Source organism: Balaenoptera acutorostrata, chromosome 19, assembly GCF_949987535.1.
Source record: "Balaenoptera acutorostrata chromosome 19, mBalAcu1.1, whole genome shotgun sequence".
Taxonomy (NCBI): Eukaryota; Metazoa; Chordata; class Mammalia; order Artiodactyla; family Balaenopteridae; genus Balaenoptera; species Balaenoptera acutorostrata.
This window is the reverse complement of record NC_080082.1, coordinates 63,233,510-63,257,772: the sequence shown is the minus strand read 5'-3', so window position 1 is coordinate 63,257,772 and position 24,263 is coordinate 63,233,510. Positions and strand designations below refer to the sequence as shown.

At 54.7% G+C, this 24,263-nt stretch overlaps 1 protein-coding gene and 1 long non-coding RNA gene across 4 annotated transcripts; both read left to right on the top strand.

Moving 5' to 3' along the window:
- The first annotated feature begins 307 nt into the window (after positions 1-307).
- On the top strand, positions 308-7,668 carry LOC103013824 (uncharacterized). The gene is made up of 6 exons (XR_009006031.1): positions 308-378; positions 2,395-2,494; positions 2,857-3,059; positions 3,647-3,763; positions 5,036-5,178; positions 7,376-7,668. It is a non-coding gene; the product is annotated as an uncharacterized LOC103013824 (long non-coding RNA).
- A 122-nt stretch (positions 7,669-7,790) lies between these two features.
- On the top strand, positions 7,791-21,302 carry TTYH1 (tweety family member 1). 3 transcript variants are annotated; one of them, XM_007181389.3, is made up of 14 exons: positions 7,791-8,012; positions 10,305-10,483; positions 12,386-12,497; positions 13,310-13,530; positions 15,910-16,005; positions 17,297-17,369; positions 17,699-17,774; positions 18,281-18,336; positions 18,479-18,571; positions 18,765-18,857; positions 20,145-20,287; positions 20,415-20,460; positions 20,763-20,843; positions 20,967-21,302. In XM_007181389.3, exons 1-13 carry the CDS (start codon positions 7,887-7,889, stop codon positions 20,799-20,801), a joined length of 1,353 nt encoding a protein of 450 aa, XP_007181451.2. In that variant the 5' UTR covers positions 7,791-7,886; the 3' UTR covers positions 20,802-20,843; positions 20,967-21,302. The 3 variants fall into 3 exon arrangements, 2 of the variants coding, with proteins under 2 accessions (XP_007181451.2, XP_007181450.2); XM_007181388.2 differs by lacking the exon at positions 20,415-20,460; XR_009006018.1 differs by lacking the exons at positions 18,281-18,336; positions 20,763-20,843; positions 20,967-21,302.
- The last annotated feature ends 2,961 nt before the right edge of the window (positions 21,303-24,263 follow it).

The window sequence follows — 24,263 nt, the reverse complement described above, 5'->3', positions numbered from 1 at the left end:
GGTAAGGGACTCATAAGAGGGTGGGGTCCTTGCAGACTTACTTTGCAGAATAGAGCGGGCATTCCCTTCTTGTAGGGTGCTGTGGACTGAATATGCTCCCACCCCCCAACCCCCAAATCACATGTTGAAGCCCCAACTCCCAATATACCACTGTATTAGGAGGTGGGACCTTTGGGAGGTGATTAAGTCATGAGGGTGCGGCCCTCATGGTGGGGATTAGTGACCTGGCAGGAAGAGGAAAGCACACCAGAGTGCCCCCCACCCTGTGTCTGTGTCTCTGACTCTCTGTCTCCCTCGCTGTCTCCCACGTGAGGACACAGCTAGAAGGGCGGTCAACTGCAAGCCAGGAAGAGACAGTGCCCCCTGCCCTTGGAACCTGTGAGTATGGCAAACCATCTTGCTGAGACAGTAGCCTCCCGATCCTTTGGCCTCACCGTGCTTGAATAATAATGAAGTCTGTTATTTTAAGCCATCTCAGAACCTCCATGGGACAGAGCTGGAGCATGGTGGAACAGGACAGGATCCCCTGAATTTGGGGCTACGGGGCTGGGGTGCGGGGAGGTGAAGCTGAGCAGCTGGGGGGAACCTCCGCCACTGGCACACCCAGCACGCACAGCAGAAGCAGGTTTGCCTGGCACTGAGACCACCCCAGAGGACTGCCAGAGGGAGAGAAGGCCCCGGGGGGTGGGGCGCGTATCCTGAAGAAGAGCAGGGGCCAGGAGGGTCACGGTAGGACAAGGGCTGAGCGAGTGCAGCACAGAGGTGGGGGTGACTTCAGGTGGTACCGTGATAGGTAAACTCCCACTGCAGAGTCTGGCGTGATCCAAGCTACTTTCCCCTCATGTTAAGATCTGCTGCAGGCGTTCCTGGACGGGCGGACCCTGCATCCCACGCAGGACCCTGCTGTGGGGTGGGTGGGGGGGCGGTGGGAGAGACAGGCCACGCCTGGAAATAAGGGATGCCCGTCATCTCTGTAAATACTGCAACGGCCAGAAGCAATCATGCCCACCAGGGAGATAAGTGCCAGTACCTGGTGGGAAAGGACACGCGGAATGGATGTAATGCTCACTGCCACGTCAGGACGGTCCGCCGCAGGATGCAAACAATCTTACGTAACATCCGCTTCTGTCAATATCACTGCGCAACCGCAAAACACCCACTCTCGCCATAGATGATGACTTGTTTCTTTGCCTGGTACCACTTTATCGCTTTCATGCGCCCTCCTGTAGAAAAGATTTCTTTTTTTCTTAATGTCAATTTTTAAAAATTGAAGTATAGTTGATTTACAATATTGTGTTAGTTTCAGGTGTACAGCAAAGTGATTCAGTTATATATATTTATTGAGATTATTTTCCGTTATAGGTTATTATAAGATAATGACTATAGTTCCCTGCGCTATACAGTAAATCCTTGTTCCTTATCTATTTTATGTATAGTAGTTTGTATCTGTTAATCCCGTAGTCCTAACTTATCCCTCCCTGCCCCTCTCTTTCTACGTTGGTCACCATAAGTTTGTTTTCTATGTCTGTGAGTCTGTCTCTGTCTTGTATATAGATTCATTTGTATTATTTTTTAGATTCCACATATAAGTGATATCATGTAATATTTCTCTGTCTGACTACTTCACTTAGTATGATAATCTCTAGGTCCATCCATGTTGCTGCAAATGGCATTATTTCATTATTTGTTTATGGCTGAGTAATATTCTTTTATATGTATATACCACATCTTCTTAAACCAATCCTCTGTTGATGGGCACTTGGGTTGTTTCCACATCTTGGCTATTGTAAATAGTGCTGCTATGAACACTGGAGTGCAGGTATATTTTCAACTTAGGGTTGTCATCTTTTCTGGATATATGCCCAGGAGTGGGATTGCCGGATCATACAGCAACTCTATTTTTAGTTTTTTGAGGAACTTCCATACTGTTCTCCATAGTGGCTGCACCAATTTACATTCCCACTAACAGTGCAGGAGGGTTCCCTTTTCTCCACACCCTCTCCAGCATTTATTGTTTGTAGACTTTTTGATGATGGCCATTCTAACTGGTGTGAGGTGAAACCTCGTTGTGGTTTTGATTTGCATTCTCTTATAATTAGCGATGTTGAGCATCTTTTCATGCGCCTGTTGGCCATCCGTATGTCTTCTTTGGAGGAATGTCTATTTAGATCTTTTGCCCATTTTTTGACTGGTTTTTTTTTTTTTTATATATTGAGTTGTATGAGCTGTTTGTAGGTAAGATTTCTTGAGACACCCAACCACAGAGTTGCCCCTGCTCCCTGACAGCACCCAAATCCAGAGCAAGCTCTCTTCCTTTGACCCTGCTCAAAATGACCCAATGAATCTAAAGCCAATTATAGCATCTTTCTAACACCCTCTGTGTCACTTTCTCAGGCTGCCACGACAAAGCACCACAGACTGGGGGGTGTCAACAACAGAAATTTATTTTCTTGCAGTCCTGGAGGCTGGAAGTCCGAGATCAAGGTGTCGGCAGGTTTGGTTTCTTCTGAAACTTCTCTCCTTGGCCTGTAGATGGTTGCTTTCTTGCTGTGTCCTCACGTGGTTGTCCTTCTGTCATGTCTGTCATGTCTGATCTCCTCTTCTTATGAGGGCAGCAGTCATATTTGATTGGGACTCCCCCTAATAACCTCATGTTAACTTAATAACCTTGTCAAAGGCCCCATCTCCAAACATAGTCACATCTGAGCCACTGGGGGTGGGAATGTCAACATATGGATTTAGGGGGACCCAGTGCAGCCCGTAGCACCCTGTTGCTTGGTCTGTGTTACCTCTCACCCCAGGATGTGTGTTCTCTCTCACTGTGATGAGTACTAAACCCAGCTTGTTCAACTGCAGGTATGTTCCTGGCGGTCTTGGGTATCACAGTAATTTGCTGCTGAAGAAGGGAAGCAGGAATTCTTGGTGGACTTGAGGGAAGGAGGAAGGGGGGGCGGCTTCCCAAGGATTCCCATGAGACAAAGAGCCATCAAACTGGCACAGCTTGGGAAGGAGAAGAAAGAAAGGAGTGTCTATCTCAGAGACTGGCCAAAGAGAGCAAGGTGAGCGGGCAAGCCAACCATGGGTCACCCCCTCCCTTGGTCTGTGGGGTCTTAGGTCAAGCCTCCGCCTGGAAACGGGGAGTGACTGCGCTGGATGCCAGATGGATGTTTTGATATTAAGTTAGGCTGGACTGTTGACCCCCTGAAATTGGGACAGTTGGAAAACCCCCAGATGGCAAGAAAATCTAGAAGATCTGCTCCTGATATAGCCACGGAGGAGGGAAAGGGGGCTCAGACAGATGGAGTGTGAAGGCAGGGTGAGAAAGAATGAAGCTGTCTCCTGTTCGCACCCGTGAGCCTAGACTTTTTTTTTTTTTTTTTACTCTTTATCATTTAAAAAAAATGGATTGCTTTTTTCTAAATAAAATTTTTATTTTAGAATAGTTTCACATTTACAGAAAAGTTGCAAGGATGGTACAGAGAGTTCCTATACACCCTTGGCCCCATTTCCCCTGCTGCTAACATCTTAGATTGCTCTGGTGCCTTCGTCACAACTAATGAACCTAGATTGATGCCCTGTTGTTAACTACAGCCCATATTTTATTTGGAGCTCCTTGGTTTTTACCTGTGTCCTTCTTCTGTTCCAGAACCCCATCTGGGAGACCACAGGACATTTAAGCTCCTGAGGCTAGCCTTGGCTCTGACGGTTTCTCAGCCTTTCCTTGTTTTGGATGAACCTGGCAGTGTTGAAGAGGACTGGTCAGGTATTTTGTAGAATGTGCCTACCTTGGGGTTTGACTGATATTTTTCTCATGATTAGACTGAGGTCCTGGGTTTAGGGGAAGCAAACCACAGAAGTAAAATATCATTTTCCTCACATCACATCAAGGGTACCGACTAGCAACATGACTTTGATGCTGACCTTGAACTCCTGGCTGAGGCAGGGCTTGTCGGGTTTCTTGACTACAAAGTTACTCTTTTTCCCTCGTTTTTGTGCTGTTCCCTTTAGAAGGATGTCATTGTGCTCAGCCCACACTTAGGGAGTAGGGAGTTATGCTCTACCCTTGAGGGCAGAGTAGCTACATAAATTATCTGGAATTCTTCTGCATGGGAAATTTGTCTCTTCCCTCCCATCTCTCACTTTATTCACTCAATTATTCATATCATTCTGGACTCATGGTCATTTCTCTTTTTTTTAACATCTTTATTGGAGTATAATTGCTTTACAATGTTGTGTGAGTTTCTGCTGTATAACAAAGTGAATCAGCTATACGTATGCATATATCCCCATATCTCCTCCCTCTTGCGTCTCCCTCCCACCCTCCCTATCCCACCCCTCTATGTGGTCACAAAGCACCTAGCCCATCTCCTTGTGCTATGCGGCTGCTTCCCACTAGCTATCTATTTTACATTTGGTAGTGTATATATGTCCATGCCACTCTCTCACTTCGTCCCAGCTTACCCTTCCCCCTCCCCGTGTCCTCAAGTTCATTCTCTACGTCTGCATCTTTATTCCTGTCCGGTCCCTAGGTTCTTCAGAACCATTTTTTTTTTTTAGATTCCATATATATGTGTTAGCATATGGTATTTGTTTTTCTCTTTCTGACTTACTTCACTCTGTATGACAGACTCTAGGTCCATCCACCTCACTACAAATAACTCAATTTCATTTCTTTTTATGGCTGAGTAATATTCCAGTGTATATATGTGCCACATCTTCTTTATCCATTCATCTGTCAATGGACACTTAGGTTGCTTCCATGTCCTGGCTATTGTAAATAGTGCTGCAATGAACATTGTGGTACAGGTCTCTTTTTGAATTATGGTTTTCTCAGGATATATGCCCAGCAGTACAACTGCTGGGTCATATGGTAGTTCTATTTTTAGTTTTTTAAGGAACTTCCATACTGTTCTCCATAGTGGCTGTATCAATTTACATTCCCACCCATTTATTTCTTATTTGGGTTATAATCCAATACTACTTTATCGTGTTGCTCTAATTATAGGCCTGTCTCTTTTTTTTCTCAACATTTTAGTATGAAAAATTTCAAACAGACAAAAAAGTTGAAAGAATGTTACAGTGAAAAAAAACAAATAATCTAATTATAAAATGGTCAAAGGACCTGAACAGACAAGTTTCCGAAGAAGATATTCAGATGGCAAACAGGTACATGAAAAGGTATATATGTATGTTGTGTGTGTATGGATATAGATATATAGATATAGCATATATATATATATATATATATACACACACACATATACATATACATATATAATCATTAGTGTACACCTTAAACCTACACAGTGTTATATATCACTTATATCTCAATAAAGATGGAAAAAATAAAGAATATTACAGTGAATACCTAGACACCCACCACCTAATGCTACCATTAATATTTTGCTTTATTACATATCTATCCCCCTGTCAACCCACCTTATTTCTTTTTTGATCCATTTCAAAGGAAACTGCAGACACCACTAAATTCCCCCCCATACTTAAGCATGCATATCATTAAATAGAGTTCTTTTTTCCCCCCCGAGGCAAAATTTGCAGTGAAATGCAAAATTTGCACAAATCTTAAGTGTACCACAAGTGCCACCCAAAACCTTATCAAGATACAGAACAATGCCATCACTCCTGAAAGTCCCCTCGGCCCCCTTCCCAGTCAGCCCTGTCCCCACCCTCCCAGAAGCAACCACTGTTTTGATTACTGTTGCCACCATAGATTAGTTTTGTCTGTTCTTGAACATCACCTAAATGGACTCATACCGTATATACTCACAATCACCTCGTGAAACTGATGAGTCTCCCAGAATTTACGTCATGGGGAGCACATGTGAGTTCTTTAGCTGGGACCTGCCCTTGTCTTTTGTCAAGAGGGGCTGGTCAGGAGGCCTTCCTGGAAGAGGTGGCATTGCTGCCTCTCTCTGGCTTCCTTCCTGCCTCTCTGGGCTGCTCCTTCTCAGCTTCTTTGTGGGCCCATTTCCCTCTGCTTGCCCCTTCCACGGCAGTGCTGCTCAGCGTCTGGCTAGACCCGAGCTTACAAAACAGCCAGCACCAACCCACGGACAGGTTTTATTTGGCCCACACAGTATTTTTTTTGTATTTGAATTAGCTTTAACATTTAAAAGCTGAGGGATTTTGCTTTTAAAAATATCCAGATTTCTGTCGTCTCTTGGAAATTTGGAACATCTGGCGATGCTGTGTCCCTCTCCCCACATGGCAAGAATTGCCTGAAACAAAATATCAATAGCAACAACCTGTGCTCTGAGCCCTCCCCCACGCTGGGGGTGGGGGTCCTAACGCACCCAAGCCCTGAATTAACACCTATAGAGTTTGGGATGGTATTGAAACGGTATTCAGCCAAGAACCCTGGAAATGCTCAGGGACCACCCTGGAATAGCCATTCGTCTTCCCCAGGAGAAGCAGACCCAGGAAACAATGGCAGGAGGTCAAGGAGAACAAATCTCTAACAGACAGCATCTCAGATCTCCCATTCATCAACATAATCCCTGTCGTCACCATCATCACCTTCATCCTCCTCCTCCTCATCCACACCGTCGACATAATCACTCTCATCACCACCCTCATCATCACCTTCATCATACCATTGTCACCATCCACAGCACCATAATCTTCATCATTGTCATGACCATCATTATCCCTAGGACCATCACTACCACCATTATTTTTCTCCCTAGTAATGAGATGGGCAACTACCCCCAGCCCTTTCTCACCAATCGGGAGCAAAATATTGGGATGAGATGGGCGGAGCACTGTCTCCCCTTTCTCCCCCCTGCCCATCACACCCCCCCCCAAGGGAGGCCATGTGTGGGGACGCCAGGTGGCGAAGTCTGGCCCAGCTCCACAGGGGTGGGGGAACCCCTGGGGCAGATTCCTGGGGACCTTAGTTTGAACTTCAGCAGTGACTGGCCGGGTGGTGACGCTGGAACAGCCAGGTCCCCTCTACTTCCTCCACTACCAGTGCAGTATCAGTGGGTTCCTGTGAGACTCAGCAGAGGTAGCGGCTGGAAAAACACTTTGTAAACCGTAAAGTGAATGACAAGGGCAGGTGGATCCTTGTATACATTGAAGTCTTTCTTAATCAGTTTAGAGATGTTCTTTAACACATGGGAGGCATCCTTATAAAGATGGGAGGGGGTCCCCCAGATAGATGAGCAAGTTCTTCTTGGAGTGGGAAGAACCCTTCTGCACGTGCCAGGGGTCCTTACTGCAGACATGGCAGGTGTACATTCTGGAGTGGTCTATGCACATAGGGAGGTTTGTGTCTAGAAGCTGTGTCCTTATACAGATTTTTTTTTTTTAAGTGGGAGAGGGCTTTTAACCCACATGGAGGCGTCCTTTACAGGTGAGAGTACGCTTACAGAAGTGAGGGGTTTTTATTGATGCGACTGACCATGATTTGTAACTGATCATTATTTGTAAAATGCTGCGCAAACACTAGCGACCTCTGCACAGACACGAAGGTTCCTCCTAAAGGTAAAGGGATCGTTATGCTGTGGGGTGATATAACACTATGAGCGGCATTCTACTGGATGTCGCTGTTCAGCCGAGCTCTGTTGGGCCGCCTGTGCGAGCAGCGCGGTACCTGCGCGGGGGCCGCAGGTGGGAGCCGCCACCGAGGGGGCGCGGGGAGCCCGACTCGCGGTGCGGCAGTCCCCCCCTCGGCCGCCAGGGGCAGCACCATCCCTGCCCTGCCCGCGCCTCCCCCCTCCTCCCCCAATCTCCGCCCCCCACCCCCTCCCTCCCCCCGCTCGCTCCTCTGAGCCCCGCCAGACCCCGCTCAGCCCGCGCCCCGCTCCGCTGCCGAGGCTTTCGCAGCCCCGGCGTCCGCCCCGCTGAGCCCTCCCCCGGGGGCCATGGGGGCGCCCCCGGGCTACCGACCTTCGGCTTGGGTGCATCTGCTGCACCAGCTGCCCCGCGCCGACTTCCAGCTCCGCCCGGTGCCCAGCGGTTTCGCGCCCCAAGAACAAGAATACCAGCAGGTGGGCGCGGGCACGGGGTCCTGGGGGCGGGGGCTGGGAGCTGGGTGACAGATTCCTGTGTTCTCTGGGGGTGGGAGCCGGGCCGGGACTTTGGGGTACCTGAGGGAACAGGAGCCTGGCGTTCCCGTACCTGGAGGTTCCCCTGGGACAGGCGCTGGGGAACCAGACCCCTTGCTCCTTAAATAAGGGAGGGCTGGGGCCTGGACCCCTGGATCTCAGAGGAGGGAGGGGACTGGGGGCCCTTGGATTCCCGGGTCTCTGAGAGCTGCGCGGGAAGCTAGGGTCATCAGGGGGATAGGTCCATCGTGTCCTAAAAGACGACCCCTTCCCTCATGGGATCAGGGCAATCCAGTTAAATACGTCCCAGTTCAGGTGGGACCCAGGAGATAGAGGAGCTGACTGGAGAGGAAAAAAGCTGGGGGATGCCCTGATTCTGGGACGGGATTGAGACCTGAAATGGGGAGCGGGGTGAGGGGTTTTAGGGCTGGAGCTGGGAAAACAGGGGAGGCGCTGGGAGAGACTTCCAGCCTGTCCCAGGACGGAAGGGGCAGGCAGGCAGGTCGATGGAGGGGGGTGAGGATGAGGTAAGGTGTGGGGACTGGAGAATGACAGAAACGGGGCCAGAGGGTGGGGCTGGGTGGGAACCTTAAGGAAGCCGGGGTCCCTGGGGAAGGGGGCCCAGCCTGGGTCAGCTCCAATAGGGGCGAAAGAACTGTCCCCTGACCCAGTTTAATTCAAGTCCTTGACTTTGAGATTAATGAGCAAGGCTTGGCTGAGCTGGGGATGGGGTAGGGGGTGGGGAGGATGGTGGAGCCCTGGGATGGGTCCTGGGCCCTGCCTGTAAGGTCTGAGCCCCTGGGATCTGTCCTGGGGGGCTCCCGGGACAGGGGGCTGGGGATTGGCAAGCTGAGAAGGAGGGGGGTCCCAGGAAGGCAGAGAGGGGGACGTGTGCTGTATTCTGAGCTATTTGGGTCATGGCTGGGCTGAGCCAGCCGTAAGAAGCTCCTCCCTGCCTACTCCACGCCACTCTGTCCCCACCAAATGGGGACTGCCAGCCCCTCTACCACAGCCTGCTGGTTACACAGTCCCAGCCTCCAGAGCCAGTACACGGCCATCTGCTCTCGGCCAAGGAGACCTCCCCACACGGATGCCACGCGCGGGGCCCCCACCCCAGCCACCGCCAGAGGCACCCAGGGAGGCTCGCTCTGCCCCCGTCGACAACAGTCAGGGTGACAGTGCTGGGACACACACCCAGGAGGGGACAGCTGGGAAAATAATCAGGGACTGGGTGCCTCCGTGCTGGGGGGACACGCTCACACACAATTAGACACACACTCTCACACGTGCATTCACACTCACGCACATATACACGCTCACATATGCACACATACAGATACACGTGTACACACCCATATACTCACACTCACATGTATACACCCATACCTTCACATTTACACACACATTGCACTCAAATGCTCACACACATGCATCAAGTATACACACATTCACACACTCATATGTTCATGTACACACATTCACACATACATTCACACACTACCTCTTTCCCTCTCTCTCTCTCTCTCTCTTCCCCCCCCCATCCTCCTCTCGCCCCTGCTCAGTCTTCACTCTCCCAGCCTCCCGGTCCCCATCTCTGAGTTGCGCGCGCACACACACACACGCACGCACACACTGTCACGGAGGCTGTCACGCCCCCTCCCCCTGAGTCCCTGGGTGACAGACTCACACTGCGGTGGGTGTGCAGAGCTCAGCATCAGGGGAGAGGAAGCAAACAGTGAGTGGGGAGGACCAGCGCGGGGGAGGGGGGAGGGAGTAGGAAGCCTGCCACCCCCAACCTGGCACACATCGCCAGGAACAGGTGCCCCCTCCCGACCCCTGATCCCACAAGGGTCTGGGATCCAGGTCTTGGCATGTCCTTGGATGGTGCTTCATTCCAACTACCTGGTTTTGGTGAGGAGAAAACCGAGGCTCAGAGAGGGGAGGGCCCCTGCCAAAGGTCACACAGCCTTTGGAGGGCAGAGCAGAAGTTGAACCCAAGACTTGGGCCTCCTAGTTGGAAGCTCCCTCCAGCCCCAAGTCCCAGAGCCCTGGCTGCCAGCCTGGGAGGGGCTGGGAATGCCGTCTTTGCTCACAAACCTGAAAACCATGGCTTGAGCTCGGCCCCCCAGCTAGCCAGGGACGCCTTCCACCCAGAGATCCCAAACCCAGAACCTCCAGCCACACAGGGAGGGAGCCTGGAACCCCTGTGATGCCTGATGTCACCCCCTTCCCCAGGCCCTGTTGCTGGTGGTGGCCTTGGCAGGCCTGGGCTTGGGCCTGAGCCTCATTTTCATTGCTGTCTACCTCATCCGCTTCTGCTGCTGCCGGCCCCCAGAGCCGCCCGGGGCCAAGAGCCCTCCGCCTGGGGGAGGCTGTGTCACCTGGAGCTGCATTGCTGCCCTTCTCGTCGGCTGGTAATGGGGCCCCAGGGTGGGTGGACACTGGGGATGGGGCTCCCCAAGCTCTCTGTCAATCATTCTTCCTGGTGGTGTCCCAGCAGGGGAGAATTGCTCCCATTTGATGGATGGAGAAACCAAGGTCAAGAGGAGAAGTGACTTCCGAAGGGCAGCCAGCCTGGCAGGATGGCCTAGGGGTTAAAGGCTGGGCAGTCAGACTGCCTGGGTTTGGTTGCTCTGCCGTGGAACAGCTGTGTGACCTAGGCGAGTGGTATAGTTTCTCCAGGCCTCGGTTTCCACATCTCTAAAATGGGCACTGTAGTCACACCCACCTCCTAGTTGTGGTGCGATTAAATGAAATGTACAGTGCCTGGTTCACAGCTGGACTCCATAAATGTGAACTAGGGATGTCACTCATTAACTCAATCATTCATTCAGCAACTATTTCCTGAGTACCTACTATGTGCCAGGAAATACCAAGCCAGACGAGGTCCCTGCCCTCATGAAGCTGATGTCCTGGTCAGGGACAGTAAAGGGATATTTACAATCCAGGAGCAGCCCTGAGCTGGTCTAACTCCTTCCCACGGTAACCCTGCTGGATTCAGAGTTGTCACAACCAGTTTTCAAGAGGGAGGCTCAGGGAGAGGCAACTTTTCAAGGCCAGGTGGGCCAAGTGGAGATTCAGACCCCAAAACCCCTAGGAGCCCAGGGGCCACCACCTGGGACACCCTCAGGGGTGGGAGGAGCAGGGCACGTGAGGGCGCACCATTTACCAAGAGCCAGCTCTGAGCGCCGCCCCTCCCCGGCAGGGCAGCACCCACCCCTCAGGGCAGATCTGGGCGCTCAGGACCTGGGGCTTGGGGGCGGGGAGGGCGGGGAGGGCGGGCAGCAGCCGGAAAGCCGCTGGTGCCCCCGCACCCCCGCCAGACCGGGCTCCGCCACTGCGGGGCAGCAGCAGTGTGGGGGGGGTGTGGGGGTGGAGGTGGGGGAGGGGGACCGGGAGTCCCAGGACGCTTCCTCGTCGGGCTCTCCTGGGCGGAGGGGGGCGGGGAGGCGGACAGAGGCCCTGTGCGGGAGAGACACGGCCAGCCCCCGTGGCCGGGGAACAAGAGCAGCTTTGTAGCCCTGTGAACAATGGGTACGGGCGCTGGAGCCGGCGCCGTCGGATCCCAGGGCAGGGGGCGGGGGCCTGCGGAGCGCGGGGCTGGGAACTGCGAGGGCGTCCGGGCGTCCGCCGCCCCGCTCCAGGCCTGGCCCCCTCCGCGGAGGGACCCAGTGTGTTGTGGAGGGAGAGGGAGGGGGCCCGTATTCAGGCCCCACAATGGAGCTCTGTGTGCCGGCAACCGAGGGGCGGGGGCGCCCGGCTTCTGGCCCGTCGGGCCCACATTCCCTTGCTTCCCTCCCAGCCGTCCAGAAGCTTGGGTCCTGGGGGTGGGGGGAGGCTGGGAGCTCCAGGCTTGGGGTCCCCCAGGAGTTGGTGACTCCGTGGAACCCCCAGGAGGCGGGGGAGGGGACGGCTGCATCCTGAAGGGACAGGTGCTGAGGACCCCGGATGCTTGGGGAAAGGATGGAGGGCCTGGGTGTGGGGTGGCAGTCACTAGCGGGGAGGACTTCCCGTCCTGGGGCTGGGCATGGCAGGGTTTCACTCCGGGGAGGTGCGAGTTAAATCTGGGGGCCTGTTCCCCTCCACCTCTCCACCCACCATTAGCATCACAATGACGTCCCTGGGCCGGGGGAGTGAGACCTTCCCGTTACCTTGGCAACTGGTGGGGGCCAGGCTGGAGACTTTCCTTTCCCACGATGGGCTGGACCAATGGGATGGGGTGGGAGATGGGATTGGGTGTGTGAGGAGGTGGGGGGAGCGTGGCGGCCCCCAGGGTCCCAGGACCGGTTGTGATTTCCCTTCCCTCCTCCTCTTAGCGCTGGCATTGGCATCGGTTTCTATGGCAACAGCGAGACCAGTGATGGGGTGTCCCAGCTCAGCTCTGCACTGCTGCATGCCAACCACACACTCACTGCCATTGACCACCTGGTGAGGGGCCAGGCACTGGCCAGACCCCAGACCCACACCCAGACTGGTTCCCCACACCTGGGCAAAGGGCCCCCTCCCAGGGAAACAGGGTCTAAACTTAGAGCCAAGACCCCAGACCCAGAATGTCAGGTTCCAACATGCAGATCTCAGACTGTATGCCCAACCCCCAACCCTGACTGCAGATTAGGGCCTCACACATGGTACCATCAGACCCTTAGCCCAGCTCTGGGATTCGAGCCTAAATCACACGCAGCCCCAGCCTTGGACTTCAGCTCACAGCCCAAACCATCCAGAGACCAAACACCAAAACCCAGCCCCTGCCCTCAGGTCAGATCCAGGACAGAGACCTGATCCTTGGCCCGGGTGCAAGGTTAGAGACCTCAGCGCTCAGACCCAGGACTCAGACGAGAAGCCTCACTCTGATCCGCAGCCCCAGGGTTCCAGACCCGGGGCTGAGACCCAGCCTGACCTCAGACCTTAGGTTTCATGTCGAGTTGCAACCCTGGAACCCAGACGTGAGACCCCAGACTCAGGAAGGCAGATGCCAGCGTCAGACCTAGGATTCCAGACTTAATCTCAGTCCTGGGGCTCCAGCCACGGACCTCTCCGAGCTCCTGACAGAAGCCACAGGGCTGCATGAGCTGGACCGCAGAGCCCCTTCCTTCCCTTCCTCAATCCTCAGATGCCCTAGCGCCCAGATCTCAGATACCCGCCCCTGCTCGCTCCTACTTCGCCCCCCCAGCCCTGTCGCCCAACCCCTGGCCACCCCAGAGAACGCCCTCCCCCGACTCCAGGCCCACCCCTGTGCGCAGGTGTTGGAGATGGTGGAGAGGTTGGAGGAGGCCGTGAGGACAGAGCTGACCACTCTGGAGGAGGTGCTGACGCAGCGCACGGAGCTGGTGGCGGCCACCCGGGGGGCTCGGCGGCAGGCAGAAGCCGTGGCCCAGCAGCTCCAGGGGCTGGCCTTCTGGCAGGGAGTGCCCCTGAGCCCCCTGCAAGTAGCCGAAGATGTGTCCTTTGTGGAGGAGTACAGGTAGGTGACCGCTCTTCTGCTCCGTGTGGCAGGGAGCCCCTGCCTGGGTGATTGTGCCCCCAGGGGACCTTGGGAGACATATCTGGGTGTCACAGCTGGGGGAGGGGCATGCTACTGGCACCAAGTGGGCAGAGACCAGAGATGCTACTGAATATCCTACAATGCACAGGACAGCCCCCGACGGTAAAGGATTATCTGTGCTAAGTGCCAGTAAGTGACAGCAACCCTGGCATAGAGAGAAGGACCCAGTGATCCCGTGCCCACTCAAGTATTCATCCATTTACTCCCTCCCTCAATGTACTCACTCCTTCATTCATCCATCCTTGACTCAGCCATTCATCAAGTCACTCTTGCACTTCACTCACTGAATCTCAGACTAACTAGTTCACTCCCTCGGTTGTCCATCTGACGCGTGTATCCATCCAACAGATATTTATTTACACCTTCTGGTGAGAGAGGTGTACCCAAATGGTCAGGACCATGAGCTCAGACGGCCACTCCCTAACCACGTGATCTTAAACAAGTTACATGCCAGCTCTGTGCCTCAGTGTTCCCATCTGGTACCCGTGGCAATAATGGGTAGCAGTACCCTCATTGGATTGTGGAGGATCTGTTGAGTCATTATCTGTCAAGTGCTTGCTTACAGGGGGGACCAGCACACGTTATATAGCTGTCTGTAAAATATGGGTTTTTTTAAGATAGAGCGATGAACAAAACAGAGGGATTCCTGCCTGTCTCACAGTGGGCGGACCAATAAGAAACAAATGCATGAATGAGATATTGTCTGTAAGGTGGTGAGTGTTAAGAGCTCTGGAGAAAACTAGGTGGGAGATGGGAACGGGATGGTCTGGGGACAGAGGATGGCAGTTTTGGGGGGTCATCCGGAAGGCCACACTGAGAAGGTGACATTTGAGGGACATCTGGGACGGCCATCTTTCCCAGCAGCCAACATGACGGAGTCCTCATTGCTTCGTCCGCGAGGAATTATTTCTTTTGTTCATCTGACAACTGAGGGTCCCAGCCAGACATGGAAGCAGAGACAGGGAAGACTTGGTCCTGGATTCTGTGCTCCAGGGGGAAGGCAGACCTGGGCTGAAGCAGTCGGCAATGAGGATGCCCCCTGCAGGGCATCAGACAGGCCTGGGTCCCAGTGAGTTCAAGTTCTGGGTTCTGGCCAAGCTCAGGGGTGCAGGCCCTGGGCCTCAGCCCTGTTTCAGGGGGGCTGGGCGGTGACTACACCCGAATGAGGCAGACCCATCATTAACAGGAATTAGCTTCTGGATGCACCAATACGAGAGTTCCTGGCACTTGGGAGTCCTTCAAGGAACATGCCGGTTTCCTGGAAGGAAATCGGGGCCCCCAGCGGGAGAGCTTTGCTGGGGGAGTTCTTGGTGGCTTAGGGCAGAAGTGCTACCTGCCCCTGACGGAAGTGAAGTGAAGCTGGGGCACGAGAGCTGGCGGTGGGGACATGGGGAGCAAAGGCCTGGAGGTCAGCTGGAGCCAGTGGGCCCAGCTTCTCCTTTCCGGGGAGAGCCTGACCCTCCAGCAGTCCGGGAAAGAAGGGCACAGTGGGTCCCCACAGGGGTCTGCGCAGAGGCTACCACGGAGGGGGGTGGCGGTTCCCTTGCCGCTCTGGCGACGTGGGGACCGCTGAGAGCGATGCTGTTTATTGAGCATCTCCGAAGTGCCAGGCACTGTGCTGTGGGCTCGCGTACGTCTTCCTCTCCAGCCAGAGTGAGCTGATCGTTAACTAATACCGAATTCTTAAATGACGTTAAAAGTTTCCTGACGCGTGTTCAAGCTAATATTCAAGTGCGTCCACGTTGGCACTCTTCTCAGTGCTTTATGGTTTAGCCTCACGACAACCTTTGGAAGTAGGTGCTGCTGTTCTCCCCGAGTCACTGGCGGGGAAGCCGAGACACAGGAGGCAAGGTTACTGAGACCAAGTTGCAGGCAGGCAGGAAGTGGAGGGGCTGGCATTGTGACCCAGGCCGTCTGCCTGCAGACACTGAGCCCTTGGGTCGTGCCCTGTGTTGCTGAGTACATGCCTGGGAATGAGTCCCTGTGTTCTCCAGGCTGGGGTGGAGGGGCCGGGGCCCTGAGAGCGTTCCACTCACAGGGCTCATGCGTGGTTCGGTCAGGGTACAGTCCCGGGACCTGTGCTCTAAATGGCTACAGTGGCCGGCCTCCCAATGCACCCATTTCACAGATGAGCCTGGCTGTGGCCTGGAGACTGGGCATCAGGGAGATCACATGTCCAGGCAGAGCCGGGAGAACGTGCAGGTGCTGTCACCCTCTGCCGAGTCCCGGTCTGGGAGCCTGGGCACGTGAAAGGCTGGAGTTGCTGCTTCAGCCTCACCCCTGTCACCCTCTCCCCAGGTGGCTGGCCTACGTTCTCCTGCTGCTCCTGGAGCTACTGGTCTGCCTCTTCACCCTCCTGGGCCTGGCGAAGCAGAGCAAGTGGCTGGTGATTGTGTAAGTCTGGGTGGCTTCCTGGCAGCGGCACATGTCACTGAGATCCCACAGCGCTCTTCCGAGAGGGGCCACGGTCCTTCCCAGGCCCACAATGGTTTCATTCCCTTGTCCCACGAACCTCCATGGAGTTCCTGGGCTGGGCTGGCACATAGAAATCAGGCTCAGAGCTGCCCACGAAGGGGGCGGGCAGGAAACAGGCTGTCTTCACAGCAAGAAGTGCACCAAATCCTAGAAAAGCAATGATAGTAAAGCTTGTGCTGAGGATTGGGGTGATCACTGACCCTCTCAGTTGCCATGACAACCCTGTGAAGGAGGTGCCTGTCAGATGCCTATCTGGAAGACGAGGGCCCTGAGGCAGAAAGCTATCACGTGGTGTGGCGGAATTAAGGACCACACTCTTACTTAAAGGTTCATTCTGTATGCCCGATGCTCTTCTGGAACCCTTGCACTAACCCTATGAGGAGGTCCTTTCCTTCTCCCCATATAACAGAAAGGGAGACGTGCTCAGAGAGGTTAGTCCACTTGCCCAAGGCTGCACAGCCAGAAAGTACTGGAGCTGGGATAGGCTGGCCTAGGATTCCACCTAGGCCAGCCTATCCCACTTGGAGGAGCCTTTGTATCCTCCCTGGCCCTGAGGGGGGCCACGCTTGTGCCCGCCACCATTCCCACACTCCCCCCGGGGTGAGAGGTCCTGCCATCCCATCCAGGGCCCCCTGAAGCTTGAAGATGGTAAAGCACAGTGGGCAGGGCAGGTCTGGGGCTTGCGGCCAGGCCTTCAGTCTGGCCCCCTCCAGGTGCCCTTCTTTCTTGCTGACCACCCTCCAATGCGGATCCCCCCCCCCAAACCCCATCCCCAGAGAAAACCTGGAAGGTGATTTCAGCCCTGGAGCTGTCTCCACTCCTGGGAGGAGGAGTCTGGGCTGAGAGGGAGGCTGACCAAGCAATGGGTGAACCTGGGAGCAAGCTCCTGCGGAATTCAGAGCAGGGAAATGGGGCCCAGGGGTGGGCGGTCCGGAGCAAGGCGGGGACAGACGCGGGCTGGATCCGGCCAGCCCCTCACCCCGTATCCTCCCCCAGCAGGGCCAGATGTTCAGTTTGACGTCAGCAGCCTCGAGTCCACACCTCTCCCCCCACAGCCTCTCTGCCCCTAGTTGTTACCCTCTTGGCTCCAGAGGTGGGTGGAGGGTAGGGCTGGGGCTGTGATGGGATTAGGGGTGGGGGGAGGCAAGAGGCGAGGTGGGAGATTAAGAACCCCAGAACCCCCAAGTCCAATCCCTCCTCCCCACCGCAGGATGACGGTGGTGAGTCTCTTGGTTCTTGTCCTGAGCTGGGGCTCCATGGGCCTGGAGGCAGCTGCAGCCGTGGTGAGTGGTGCGGGACAGGCCCTTGGGCGCCAAGGCTTACGGGTGCCAAAGGCCCCTAACTCCTGGATCCTGGGGCAGGATGGGAATAAATGCCTTAGGTCCTGAGAGGAAAGACTTGGGGGCCAGGAACGCAGGTTCTGAAGTTTCCAGCCAGTTTCCTAGGTCCTGAGGGACTGGACTTCTGGACACTTGGGTCTGAGGGAGGAGGGACTGGGGGTCTGGACTCCTGGGTCTGGGGGGGGGGGGCGGCTAGAGAGCACTCAGTTCTGTGGGAGTGTGGAATGGGGGCCGTTCCTGTTCTGAGCCTCCTTTCCTGCTGCCCCTTTCAGGGCCTCAGTGACTTCTGCTCCAGTCCGGACACCTACATCCTGAACCTGACCCGGGAGGAGACTGGCCTTGGCTCAGGTGATCGCATCTCCAAGCGCACGCCCTGGGTCCTCGGGCCTCTCTGCGCGGTCCTCCTGGGATGGGGTGAGGGTGCGCAGCCGGCAGCCAGGCCCTGCCCAGTTCCGCAGAAGCTCTCAGCACCTCCCCTGGTGCACTGGAACAGAGGGAGGGATAAAGATGATGGAGTCAGAGAAAGGGGTCCTCAGGCTGGAGCTGAGGGATGGGAGGATTTGGCCACTTGGAGAAAATGGGGGGAGCACAGTTGAGTCAAGGGGAGGGTGGCAGAAGCAGGGGCTCCCCGGGAGTGTGTAGATCAGCATGTTTCTGGCTGTGGCTGGAGCAGAAGGGATTAGGGGCTGGGAGGGGTGCCAGTCTCAGAATGCGAGGTCATTGGGACCGCAGGAGGGTCCTGAGCTGGGAGGGGTGGAAAGTGTGGCCTTGCCCCCTCCCGCCTTTCCCCAGGGAGGCCCCGGGGCTCAGGCTCACAGCCTCCCCCCTCTTCCCCTCTCCCCTTGCCGCTTCAGACATCCTGAGCTATTATTTCCTCTGCAACCAGGCCGTCTCCAACCCCTTTCAACAGGTTAGGGCTGCGGGCAAGGGAACCGGGTGGAGGAGGGCGCGGCTGGGGCCTAGACTTAGGGATCCCGGGGGAGGATGAAGGCGCCAAGTGGGCTGGGGGTGTCAACCGCTGGCTCCTCCTCCCTCCCTCTGGCTTCCCGCAGAGGCTGACTCTGTCCCAGCGAGCTCTGGCCAACATCCACTCCCAGCTGCAGGGGCTGGAGCGAGAAGCTGTCCCCCAGTTCCCTTCTGCGCAGGTCGGCGGGCCGGGTGCTCCTTCTGCACCCCGACTCCCAGGGGAAGGAGGGGCGGGAACCTGGGTCTGTGGGCGGAGCCTTCGAAAAGGGGGTGGGGTGGTGGCTGTGGGCGGGGCCCGCAGAAAGGGGCGGGGCCTGAAGAGATGGGCGGAGCCTGAAGAGTTCCTGGGATGACATCCCCCTGCCACCGCAGAAGCTTCTGCTGTCCTTGGAGGAGACGCTGAATGTGACAGAAGGAAACTTCCACCAGTTGGTGGCACTGCTGCACTGTCGTGGCCTGCACAAGGTGACCCCTGTCGCCCTCCCCGAATTCTTCTCGCAGGGGAGCCTCTGGCCTAGACCCAGAAACCTAGGAATATCCTTTCTGCTTCCTGTTCATTCGTCCAGCAAGTTCTGCTGGCCCTTCTGAAGCCCCTCTGGACTCAGCACAGCTCACACTGTCACCCCTGCTCCCGACGGCCGCAGGGCCTCTTCCCTGTTGCCTGCTTGCCTGCCCCCTGCTTGCCTGCCCCCTGCTTGCCTGCCCCCGTCTGTCCTCCGCACAGCAGCCAACAGCCCAGTGAGCCTTTTAAGCACAATCGGGTCTTCTTCCCGCGCTTAAAACCCGCAATTACCCCTGCAGGCGGATTAAGGTCTCCGGGGCCTGTGTGGTTGGCCCTGGCCGGTTTCGGCCTCAGCCCTTTGCTTCCCCCTAGCCCGCACCCTTTCCCCCAGCAGCCTGGCGGGTCTCCCAGAGGACAGTCCCCCACCTCCCATCGGCCGGGATCCTTCCTAATGGTGCCATCTTGCTGTCGGGGCCCCAGGACTGCTTTCCAAACCCCTCTCTCATTGGCTCATTGTGTTCTGCAGCGACCTTCTGGGGCCTGGTTGCTGAAGTTTCCCCGGTACTTGGAGCAATGCCGGGCACAGAGCAGGCCCTCGGCCAGCCCCTGCTGAATGACTTACGGCTGGCCATTCAGGAAGTGGTGCTTCTGCCGGTTTCCGGGGATGACAGTCATGTCAGCCGGTGTTGACTGAGTGTGCACTTTGTGCAGGCGGCAGTTCTACACCAGTTGTTCTTCTAAGCCTTGTTCTCAGTGTTGTTCTAAGCCAGCGATTTTGCCCCAGGGGACAGTGGCAACGTGTGGAGACATGTTTGGGTGTCCCGGCTGGGGGAGGGGCTGCTGCTGGCATCTAGTGGCTGGAGGCCAGGGCTGCTGCTCAAGGACCTGCAGTGCAGAGGCACGACCCGCTTCCACCCCGTTCAGCACACACACAGTGATCTGCCCCAGTGTCAGAAGTGTCCAGGCTGAGACGCCCGGCACTCAACCAAGGCGGAGCTGCTGCGGCGTCTGGGCGTGGGGGGGAGGGTTCTCGGTGATGGAGAGGAGGCCGCAACTGGGGTTCCCGCTTGCAGGTGTGATAATGACAGTGACCACAGCGCCTACCGTGTGCTGAGCCCCTTCTGCGTGCCAGGCCCTGTGCTGCGCACCGGCGACGGGAGGAAACTGAGGGACGCGTTCAGCGTTGCACAGCCAGGTGGACGGTCTGAGCCGTGTGCATTGTCCGCTGACGCCCTCTCCCCCCGCCCCAGGATTACGGTGCAGCCCTGCGGGGCCTGTGTGAGGACGCCCTGGAAGGCCTGCTCTTCCTGCTGCTGTTCTCCCTCCTGTCCGCGGGGGCCCTGGCCACTGCCCTCTGCAGCCTGCCCCGCGCCTGGGCCCTCTTCCCACCCAGGTCAGGAGGGGAGGGGGGCAGGGTCTTGGTGGAGGGTATGGGGGAGAATCACTGAGCCACTGTTAGGGGGCAGCCTCCTGATGGACCCCCATCCTGTTTCTCTGCCACTCCCCCCCTTGCACCCCAGTGACGACTATGATGACACAGATGATGACGACCCTTTCAACCCTCAGGTATTGGACCCCTGGGTCTGAGGGGGGAGGGGCTGGGTCCTGGAGCCCTGGGTCTGAGGGGGGAGGGGCTGGGTCCTGGAGCCCTGGGTCTGAGGGAGGAGGGGCTGGGGGCCTGGAGCCCTGGGTCTGAGGGAGGAGGGGCTGGGGGCCTGGACCCCTGGGTCTGAGGGGAGAAGCTGGGGGTCTGGACTCCTGGGTCTGAGGCAGGAGGGGCTGGGTCCTGGACCCCTGGGTCTGAGGGCCCACACTACAAAGCCAGATTCCCTAGTCATGCCCTCTCTCGCCCCACATCTCCCTGGCAGGAATCCAAGCGCTTCGTGCAGTGGCAGTCATCTATCTGAGCCCTTCCTCCATGCCAGACTGGAGCCTGTTCCCCATCTCCGGTGAGCATCTAGAGTGACACCCCAGCTCCCAAAGCCAGCCTCTGCCCTCCCTCCTTCCCTCCCTATGGGCTCCGGGGTGGCCCTTCTGCCTGCATCTGGTCCGATCTTTGCCTCTCTCTGCAGTTCCTTCCCCAGCTGCCGGAGAAGACCCCACTAACCCAGCCTCACTGGGCTCCCACCACTAACAATGCCCTGGCTACGGACACCTTAAACAGGACTGCCTTCCTGCCTGCCCTGCCCCCTCTATGTGTCCTTAGCCCTGGAAGTAAGCCGAGGGGGTAGGCCAGGGCCTGGAGCTGGCCGGGCAGCGGGCAGACAGCCAGACCCACAGCCTCTCAGCCCTGAAGGGATGTGAGTGCCCCCGCCCTGCCACACCCCAGTGGGCTTAGGGCCCCTGATCTCCACTTGCAGCACCAACTTGGGAAAGGGTTGATTTGAAATAAAAGGGACGACTTTATTTTACAAGCAGCTGGGTCCTTTTTTCTCCCCTCCCCCAATCTGGCCTTGTGGTTGGGGGGGTGGTGATTCTCTTCACCTCTGCTCTCGCCCTGCCTCTTGGCCACCAGGTGTTTCTCTCCTGTCCAGGCTCTGCAGCAGTTCCAAAGGGATTGTTCTTTAAAAAAAAAAAAAAAAAAAAATCCCCCCCACCCCTGATCTAAAAGCAGCACACATGTCCTGACGCAGGAAGAGACGCATATCCCTGGAACAGAAGAGACAGCCTAGAAATAGATCTCAGTGTGTGTGTACATATGACAGAAAACAGATTTCAAGTCAGGGTGAAAAGGACTGGTTTCGAAGGAATGCTGACATGATTAGCTCTCCAGCTGGAAGAAAACAGTCTACATACAATATGGGTGGAAAACCTAAATGTAGACAAGTAAAGGGACAGAAGTATTTCAAGGGAAAAGAGGAGACTTTTGTATATTGTATATCTCGGTTGAAGGGGGAGGATTTTCAGCAAGGTATCCTAAAGACTGAAAGGAAAAGATAACTTATTTGACAACTCGTGGAGTGAAAAAAAATACCGTAAAGTCAAGAGGCAAAATGACAGTCTGGGGAAAACAGTTTGTTTTTCTAAAAACACACATGGCAAAGAAATAGATAATTCTTAATACATACGTATAATCTGCAAAGCTTCCACAAACCAAGAAAAAGATGACCCAACTTGAAAATAAGCATCTAAGATGAACATTCAGTGAAGTGAAAATCCCAACGCCAGTGAACAGACTAAAGGGCATTCAAACTCTAATAATTAGGAAGCGCCCCGTGAAATAAGCAGAAACTTTGTTTTCACCACCCAGTGAAAAAGAATTATTATAAAATTAAAATTATAAGATTATCATATAAGGAAAGGAGGGCTCATGTCCCGTGCTGGCCAGGATGTGGCAGAACGGCTCGTGCACCGCTCCTGAGGCTATGAGCTGCAGTCCAATGAAAAAAATAGTCTGCTCATATGTGACAGACCCTTTGACCCGACAGTCCTACTTTTGGGAATCAATTTATGGAAATAAAGCAGAGACACGTAAGGATGTATTTTAGGCGCTGTTTGCTGCAACAATACTTCGATCAGCTAAACTCTGGAAACTAAAGTCCATGGAAAGAGGACGAGCCCAGTAAACCGCTGTACAGCAGGGCTCTCGGAACGTGACAGCTCTTGGCTGGGTTTGGAATCTTGGGAGAAAGCCTGAGAGAGGAGAGATTTGAGGTGGGAGTGACAGACAATGGCTGCGGAGTGGGCAAGTGCAGAGCAGGATCCCTGTGGTTAAGAGCCCAGGCCTGCTCCTGACCACCAGGTGGGTGTGGGTCGTCGCTCGACTAGCTGGACCTCAGCTGTGTCATCCATCACAGAGTGTCAAAGACAGCTCCCCAGTCCCTCCTCAGCAATTCCAAAATCCAAAGAGCTCCGTTAGACCAAAAGTCTTCCCTGAACTCACTGGGCAGCAAAGCCCAACCTGGCACGAGGTTACTTACAGACTATTTCCCTGCCTGGTGTGAATGTCCATCTATTTCTCTACAGAAACACTGATGGGGTTACTTCCAAGTGCTGGGCAGGGTACTGAGGGTACCGTGTCCTCTGTGGAATATACACCATGTTCTCTCTTGAAAGTCTGAAAGATCCTGAATCCCCAAACACGTAAACAGCCCCAAGGGTTTCAGGTCAGGGCTTGTTGGCCCAGAGTGCCAGATGTCAGGTGTCTAGTGGGGGCCTGCCGTAGGGGACAGCTCCATGCTTGCTAATCATTTCCATCTTGTACACCGAAAGGAATGTTCCAGGAAGCCTTCGATGTGTGGGCCTGAAGCTGGGAGAGAGAAATGGATCACAGTTTCCAGAGAGGGACACCGGGGGCCACCCTCATGGACTCACTAATTCTCATGACTGGGTGAGCTGTCTGGCCCTGGGGTTGGCCCATCTGCCCTTCTAGCCGCTTTGCTCTCAAATACTGCCCTCTAGTGACTCTGAGTCTGTGTCCGGAAGCTGGTGCTCCCTGAAGTGTAGGATGCTCACAAAGCACCCTGAGATTCAGGCTGCCTGATTTCCTGCCAAGGGGCCTGGGAGTGATCTTTAATCACGAAGCCCTAACCAAGAAAAAAAAGACCATTTTGGCCTAACCTTTACAAAAGGGAAATCTATTTTCATTTTTAAGTGACACATTTGAGGACTTCCACTTCTGAACAAGATGGAGTAATGAACTGGATTTGCTGTCCTTCCTGAAACGACCAAAATGCCAGACAGAATATGTGAAATGACGGTGCTCAAGACTTGACATCAGGCAAAGAGGGAGGAGGGAGGGTGATCGCTGAGAATTGGAAAACACCTAGGTGACCCCTGAAATCGCCACAGCCTATGAGTTTCTGACCACAGGGCAGGGGACCTCCCTAAGGCCCCACCTAAAAGTGCTCTACAAAATAAAGTCTATTTTTTTAAAACGCTCAAGCCAAAAGAAGGCAGAAAAAGAGGAAAAGGGGAACGAAGAAAGATGGGATAAACGGAAACCAAATAGCAAGACGATAGATTTAAATGTAACCTTACCGGTGATCACATTACAATAGTTAAAAACACCTCTTTTAAAAGGCAGAGATTGTACGCTTGGGTAAAAAACAAAGATCGAACTATCCGCTATGTATAATAAACCCACCTTAAATATAAGGGCTAAAAGTAAAGGGATGCTAAACGCAATGGGGTACCCTGGATTGGGCTCTGGCACAGGAAGGAGAAAGGCACATAAAGGGGAAAGTGGTGAAATTCAAATAAGGTCTGCAGTTAACAGTAGTGTGCCAGTATTGGTGTCTTAGTTTTAACAAACATACTACAGCATTGGGGGAAACTGGGTGTAAGGTAGGAAGGACTTTGAATTATCTTTACAACATTTTTGTAAGCCTAAAATTACTCTAAAACAAAAAGTTTAATTAAAAAACAAG

What these genes read in the sequence shown, in the direction of transcription:
- TTYH1 (XM_007181388.2), top strand. Translation starts at nt 7,887, where the DNA reads ATGGGGGCGCCCCCGGGCTACCGACCTTCGGCTTGGGTGCATCTGCTG. An exon ending in AGCAAGTGGCTGGTGATTGT is followed by an intron (nt 16,006 to 17,296) that starts GTAAGTCTGGGT and finishes TCCCCACCGCAG; the next exon opens with GATGACGGTGGTGAGTCTCT. An exon ending in TGGAGGCAGCTGCAGCCGTG is followed by an intron (nt 17,370 to 17,698) that starts GTGAGTGGTGCG and finishes TGCCCCTTTCAG; the next exon opens with GGCCTCAGTGACTTCTGCTC.